This window comes from Dama dama, chromosome 22, assembly GCF_033118175.1.
Source record: "Dama dama isolate Ldn47 chromosome 22, ASM3311817v1, whole genome shotgun sequence".
NCBI lineage: Eukaryota > Metazoa > Chordata > Mammalia > Artiodactyla > Cervidae > Dama > Dama dama.
Window position 1 is genome coordinate 21,467,608 of NC_083702.1, and position 7,242 is coordinate 21,474,849.

Below are 7,242 nucleotides of genomic sequence, written 5' to 3' on the forward strand. Positions count from 1 at the left end.
CAGGGAGGCCTGGCCTGCTGCAGTTCATGGCATCGCAAAAAGTCAGACACGACTGAGTGACTGGACTGAACTGAACTGAATATACCCCATACATATGAAAAATACATTGGAAGGACAGAGAAACAGACCATTAAACAGACTGAAAATCACATGATGATAGAACAATTCTAATATCTGCTCTGATTGCTTGAATATCCTTCCTTCAAAATCTGCCCAAGTCACATCCTGTACCTTTATGAAATGACACGCTGATAACACCTAACCTCTGAATCCTGTTGGGCTAAGTCCCAACTCTAACCATGTCTATACAGTGACAAGTTCTGCCCAGTGTGAAACTCAAAAGATAACATTGTTCTGGTCCCCTTTATAAGGGAAGCTGCCTGGTTTCTCCTAGCCCAGAAGCTGAGAACATTCCAGAGCTTCCTCCAAGATGCTGCTGATCCTGCTCTCAGTGACCTTGCTGGCCCTGAGCTCAGCTCAAAGCCTGCTTGATGGTAAGAGAAAGAAAGGGGAGAGTGCTGAGACTCTGCTTGGGGCTTGAGGGATGATACTGCAGTCAGCAAGCTGCTAAGAGAGACAAAAATGAAAGATGAGATACAGAGTCCTTAAGACAAGGATAAGGCCCTTCACACCCTCATTGACACCAAGGCCTCATACTTTATTTAAAGTGCGTTTCCAACCCAATCCAGAATTTTAACCAGAGGAATGACAAGGTAAGTTTTTTAACAACGGTTTCTCTATGTATTATGAAGGATACATTGCAAAAAAAGGAATGACTGGAACAGAGATGTTTCTTCGTGAAGATGTTATGGTAATCAAAGTAGGCTGTAGATGAGGGTGACCTTGCTAGGAGGTGCCAGATGGATGGAGGAGGTGAAGTCCATTAAGAGCTATTTCAGAGACAGAGGCTAGGATAATATCTATATCTCTCTCTACATGTAAATACAGAGATTCCAGGAACCAGTGGTCTCATTTTACTCCCATCCACATTTAATATTTCAGTGTATTGTACCAAATATTGGGCAAGCTTGTACCCACTTGGTTACTGCAGGTTGCTCCACCTTGAGAAATATAAGTAAAGGATTTCATGAATGGATATCTTAGAATTCTCATAGGATATAAGTAAAGGATTTCATGAATTGAGAAGGCAGAAGTCCACCAAAATATGACACTGAAATAGCCCAGCACTTCACCTAAATCAGCATTACAGTTTGAGGGATCCTACGCTTCCCTTATAGCTCAGTCAGCAAAGAGTCTGCCTGAAAGGCAGGAGACCCAGGTTCAGTTCCTGGCTCAGGAAGATTCCCCTGGAGAAGGAAATGGCAACCCACTCCAGTATTCCTTCCTGGAGAATCCCAAGGACAAAGGAGCCTGACAGGCTATAGTCTATAGGGTTGCAAGAGTCAGACAGGACAGAGCAACTAAGCTACACACACAGAGGGAGGACAAAACTGCCTTTTTCTCTTTGAGTTTGTGGTTGATCCTCAGAACAGGAACATCCCTGCCATCGCTTCCTGTCTCCCTCCCTTTGCAATAGCATCACAGACAGTGCCTGACAAGTTAACTTCGGGGATATAGTGATGTAGTTGAAGAGTCCCATTCCCTGTAGAGCAGCTGTGAGCCCTGAACTTAATTTACACTTCATCTTCTGCTCCTTTCCCTAGAAGGCATCAGTGAAGACTTCCCTACCCCATATATGGCAAGACTTAATTAATTCTCATTCAACTGTTTTTTTCCATTAGCCACTTTTCATTTTTCATTTTGCTATCATCTTTGTCTTGTCAAGAACTGATTAATGCTAGAAACCCGTCCCAGGAGGCTCAGAGGTCAAGAATCTAGCTGCAACACAGGAGACGAGGGTTCAATCCCTTGGTTAGGAAGATTCCTTGGAGAAAGAACTGGTAACCCACTCCATTGTTCTTGCCTAGGAAATCCCATGGACAGAGGAACCTAGCAGCCTACAGTCCATGGGGACGCAAAAGAGTCAGATACAATTAAACAACAACAGCAATTAGCTTGGATGACACAGGAGAATTCTTCCTATATACCTTCAGACCAGAAATGACTGTTGAGAACCAACCACTCAACTTGTTCCTTCTTCCCTAATATTCCTCTCCATAAATACATGGTTTCAGAAGAAATGTAAAGAAATGAAGTCTGGGTCCCTTTGTCCCTGTAATTAATTTTGCTCATTGTTATTTAGTCACTCTTAGGCAAACCATTATTTGTGTTTCTCTCTATCTCTATTATTGCTTGTCAGGTCTTAGAAGAGGTGAATTCCACAGAATTCTACAGATGCATTCAACTGTCCAGACTTGAAGTCACAGATGTTAGGTTACATCACTGACCCCAAATATAACTGACACCATAACTGACATCGATAATCCATTTGCTTTCTTTTGTCTTTAGAAGCATCCCCTGAGAATTCTAAGATATTCAATAACTTCATTTTTTGCCAAATTGAGGACACCTGTTTGTCTCAAGAACACAGAATTACTATTCAATATCACTAGTATATGGATGAATAGGAACCCTGTAAAATGAAGCTGAGGGTAAGAGGAAAATTGGTAGTTGACAAGCAGGTCCTAGGAGAAAGGGACTTTCTGATAAGGTGACCAGAGATCAAAATAAGAGGGGTGCCTTCCATCACCAAGTTCTTCTATTCCTGTGCTGTATCCTACAGATGCAGAGAACCCAGACCAGGGCTCCCCTGAGCACTTTCAGAGACCTCCTGAGGGACCTGAAACACCACCACCTGGAGCCCCTCCTAATGGTAAAAACCTAGAAGGTGAATCTCAGCTAGATCCACCCCCACAGGATGGTGAACCTCAGCAGGGACCACGTCCACAAGGTGATGGACCTCAGCAGAGACCACGTCCACAAAGTGATGGACCTCAGCAGAGACCACGTCCACAAGGTGATGGACCTCAGCAGAGACCACGTCCACAAAGTGATGGACCTCAGCAGAGACCACGTCCACAAGGTGATGAACCTCAGCAGGGACCACGTCCACAAGGTGATGGACCTCAGCAAAGACCACCTCCACGAGATGGTGAACCTCCGCAGAGACTGCCCCCACCAAAGCAACACTGTTATCACTATCCTCCTCCACCTTTTCCTGAGAGACATCACAGACCACCACCCCCAAGACGCGGACCACAAAGACCTCCCCAAGGCCCACCAACCCAGTAATCTGGAATTCAATGACAGGTATGACTCAAGCTCACTTTCCATAAAGGTCCTAACACCTACAAGTCTCACACTTTGTTATGTCATTGAATCAACTGAAAATATGTGGAAATTGCCTATTCTGGTACTCCAGTCTAAATATTTCTGTTCAGATATTCTGAAATAAAGTAGCAAGACCTTGTATTTATTACATGCTAGCCAAGGTGATTCTGATTTTAAGAAAGATGGACCATAGATTGCCTTTTCCCTGATGACTACCTGTTGTAAAGTGGGTTGGTGATGAGAAAGTAGAGCTGTGTTCTCCCTTGTCCTCTCCTCTCCTCCTCCTCAGGCTCAATGACTTCCCTTCTCAAGTTTCCACCTGCCAGGTCTCTAAGGTTCCATGTGCCTGATAAATGATACTTTAATTTTTATGCCTCTATTGTTATCCAGTTTTTAAAATATTGACTTTTGATTTAATATATGCCCAAAGTAAGAAAAAAGAAAATAAGAGAAAAGTATGACACTAATTCTTAAGGGCATATTACATCCTACCTTCTCACTTCCTTCCCCAAAGGCCACCACAATTAGCTCCTTCGAACATGCCCTTGGGAATATTTAGACTTCCCGGGTAGCTCAAATGGTAAAGAATCTGCCTGCAATGTGGGAGACCTGGGTTCGATCCCTAAATCAGGAAGATCCCCTGGAGAAGGGCATAGCAACCCACTCCAGTATTCTTGGCTGGAGAATTCCATGGACAGCGGAGCCAAGTGGGCTACAGTCCATGGGGTTGCAAAGAGTTGGACACAAATGAGTGACTAACACATACACACACACAAAAACATATGTTATCTTTTTATTTGCAAATGATATACTATTTTATTTACATATCTATAAGTTCTTATTTCAAATAACATATTTTGGGGGATCTATTATTTATTTTTATTGAAATACAGTTGATGTACAATATTATACTAGTTTCAGATGTACTACTTAGTGATTCAACATTTATATACATTATAAATTGATCAGTATCAGAAGTCTAGAAAGCATTTGTCAAATAATTTATTTCTTAGAAAAATTCCATATCATTTTCTAGAGCTATATGGATATGTTTGCTTCTGGTTTTATTTTCATTTTAATTGTATTCTATTCCTTTGTCTGACTGTGCCATGATTTCTTTAACTAAAGCTCTATCAATGGACATTTAGGCTGGCCTCGGTTTTTTTGCTATTATAGGATATACTGCAGTAACCATCTTTGTAAATAGTGTATGTTTGAACAATTATAAATAGCAGCCTAGAGATAAACAACCTAAGGAAAAACTTTCTTCATCTTGCAAGCAACAATTTAGAATTCACTGTCTGTTACATGCATAAGAATCATAAACAAAAACATTAGAAGATTACAGAACATGGAGGAAGAAGAGAAAGTGAGAAGTTGGGCTCTCATCAACTTCCTTTCAGTTACCAGCAGGGCTATGAACTCAGTTTCCAACACTCTCTGAACTTCTCTTTTTTTGTTTCAGAAAATATGAAGATACGTGTCCTTCAGAAAGCCATGGAAGAAGGCAATCTATCTTCCATTTACCAATAAAACAATCAGCATCTAATTTCTAAGTGTCTTGTCTCATTCTGGGTGTTTGTGAGTCTGAAACTTGAGGGCTGTGAACCCAGCATAGGAGCATCCAAGACCCGTTCTCATCAATGAGTCCAGATGGCTTCCTCTGGGGCCACTTTCCTAGGAAACATTTATTCCCTTTGTTCTTTGCTTGAGGACAGGAATGTGTATCTCCTTTCAACCTGCTTTTGCCTTCTCCTTCCCCCTAAAACCATTACTCATAAGCCAGGTACCTGTTCCTCTCCCTCCATGGTTTCTACAGCACTAAGGCCATATTTTTTTTTTTTTTCACACTTTTAACCAAGACTCTAGTAATGTTAGGGAAATAAGGAAAATATTGCAAATGTAAGAGGTTGCACAGGATGGAAATTATTAAAATTTCCAAAATAATTGATGCTATTGCTAGGAAAATGAGGGTGGTTCTAGGTCCTTACTCTCTGGAGTCTACTATACCCCCACCTCCATATTTTTTTAAAACATTTCTCAGTTTTCTCCCTCCTTAGATCACCTGCCTTTCTTTAACAAAACTGGAGTGTATTTCATAAAGGAGGTGATATACTCCAAAGGAATTTGGAGTTCTTCAGACTTTAGTTTAAATCCTATATCTTTATGTTAGCTCTGAACTCTTAGCAAGCTGCTTCAGGCTTCAGAGCCTTTGTTTACTCATCCATACAGTGAGGATAATAATAATATCTACCCTGGAGGATGAAAAATAATGAGTTAACATACACAAAAAACTATTTACATAAACAAGTTAATGTTATGGGGAAAAAGAGGATGTCCTTCTCTAGAATAAAAATGAAACAACTGAACGTAGGAAGGAGCCAGATTTTAAGGAGCCAAAGCTTATATCATTTATATTGCTCTCTGTAAGGTAAACAGTTGTTGTACGGTTGCTAAGCTGTGTCTTACTCTATAAGATCCCATGGACCGTAGCACACCAGGCTTCTCTGTCCTCCGCTATCTCCCAGAGTTTGCTCTAACTGATGTCTGTTGAGTCAATTACACTAAGCATTCCATCTTCTGCTACCCCCTTCTCCTTTTACCCTCAGTCTTTCCCAGCATCAGGATCTTTACCAATGTATAGGCTCTTCTCAATGGGTGGACAAAGTATTGGATCATCAGCTTCAGCATCAGTCCTTCCAATGAATATTCAGGATTGATTTCCTTGAGGATCCACTGGTTGATCTCCTTGCTGTCCAAGGGACTCTCAAGAGTCTTCTCCAGCACCACAGTTTGAAGCGTCAGTTCTCTGATGCTCAGCCTTCTTTATAGTCCAACTCTCACATCAATACATGACTGGGACAATAAAAAGGAAAACAGTACAAAATGATGAATACAAAATTCCCAGGCTTCTCCCAGGGCATTAAAAGAGGCCTGTGAAATAGGGGATCCCAAATTTAAAGTAGAATCAGCTTTGCAGAAAATGTAAATCTGACCAAATATAAGACATAAATGTTGTTCAAGTCTTCATTTAAATAAACCAGTAATTGTTGGACAAAAATGTACATTTTTCATACAGCCAGGATATTGTTAGTATAGACTAGATTTAGCTAGAAAACAAAGAAATTTAGTGAAAATTTTTTTTAAAATGCAAACTTTTTCTTTCCCTTAACATAAACTTGAGTTTCCATCTAGATTAATTTACTGAAAAGACAAATAGAATTCCTATAATGTTAAGAGGTTCATTTTAACAGTTCTCAGGGCTGTTAAGTGGTACATTTGAAACTACGGAAGTTTTCTGTAGGAAACTATGTTTGTTAATTGTTAAACAGAAAACAGGGCTAATACACTTAAAATTATTATTCCTATGTTTGAAAAGTATGTTATTTACTCATCAATCTTGTGAAAATTACCCAATTGATTATAAACTCACAGTCATGTTTTATTTTGATTCAGCCAGTAAAAAAGCACTGCAGATTCTTCTCCTAAAATTATGAACACAGCTAACAGTTTTTTGTCTAGGAAAATAACTTAAAAGTACAAAAAGACAAACAAACAAAAAAGAACAGAGCAGCAAAGGCTGATTTATACAAGTTCTTTTCATCTATCAAGGAATTTGTCCTTTTAACCTAATGATATTGGAATATTGGATATTGGAATGCTATCAGAATGTTAAGCCAGGAAGTTACAGGATCAGACTGGACATTAAAAAGATCATTAAGATTTTAATTTAAATGTAGTACATTGGACACATATATTTATTTAGGTTTTTACCAATGCCCAAATAAAACTATAATAATGAAATTTTAAAGTAATTAATGGCCAAGGATAAGAAGAATGTGAGAGAAGATGACAGCAAACAAGAAAGATGAGCAAATTCTGGAATTGGAATGACTAGATGAAAGTTAACAGAGGTAGTGAATGTGCAGAGGATGAAACCAGACATGGAAGTGAGAAGAACATTGCAAATCAAAGTACTTTGGAGCCCCCGAGATATTGCCTTTTTCAGAA

At 39.7% G+C, this 7,242-nt stretch overlaps 1 protein-coding gene across 1 annotated transcript; it reads left to right on the top strand.

Annotated features, from left to right (window-relative positions):
- Nucleotides 1-430: 430 nt before the first annotated feature.
- Nucleotides 431-3,192, top strand: LOC133043084 (proline-rich proteoglycan 2-like). Its single transcript, XM_061123963.1, has 2 exons — nucleotides 431-494; nucleotides 2,684-3,192. Exons 1-2 carry the CDS (start codon nucleotides 431-433, stop codon nucleotides 3,190-3,192), a joined length of 573 nt encoding a protein of 190 aa, XP_060979946.1.
- The last annotated feature ends 4,050 nt before the right edge of the window (nucleotides 3,193-7,242 follow it).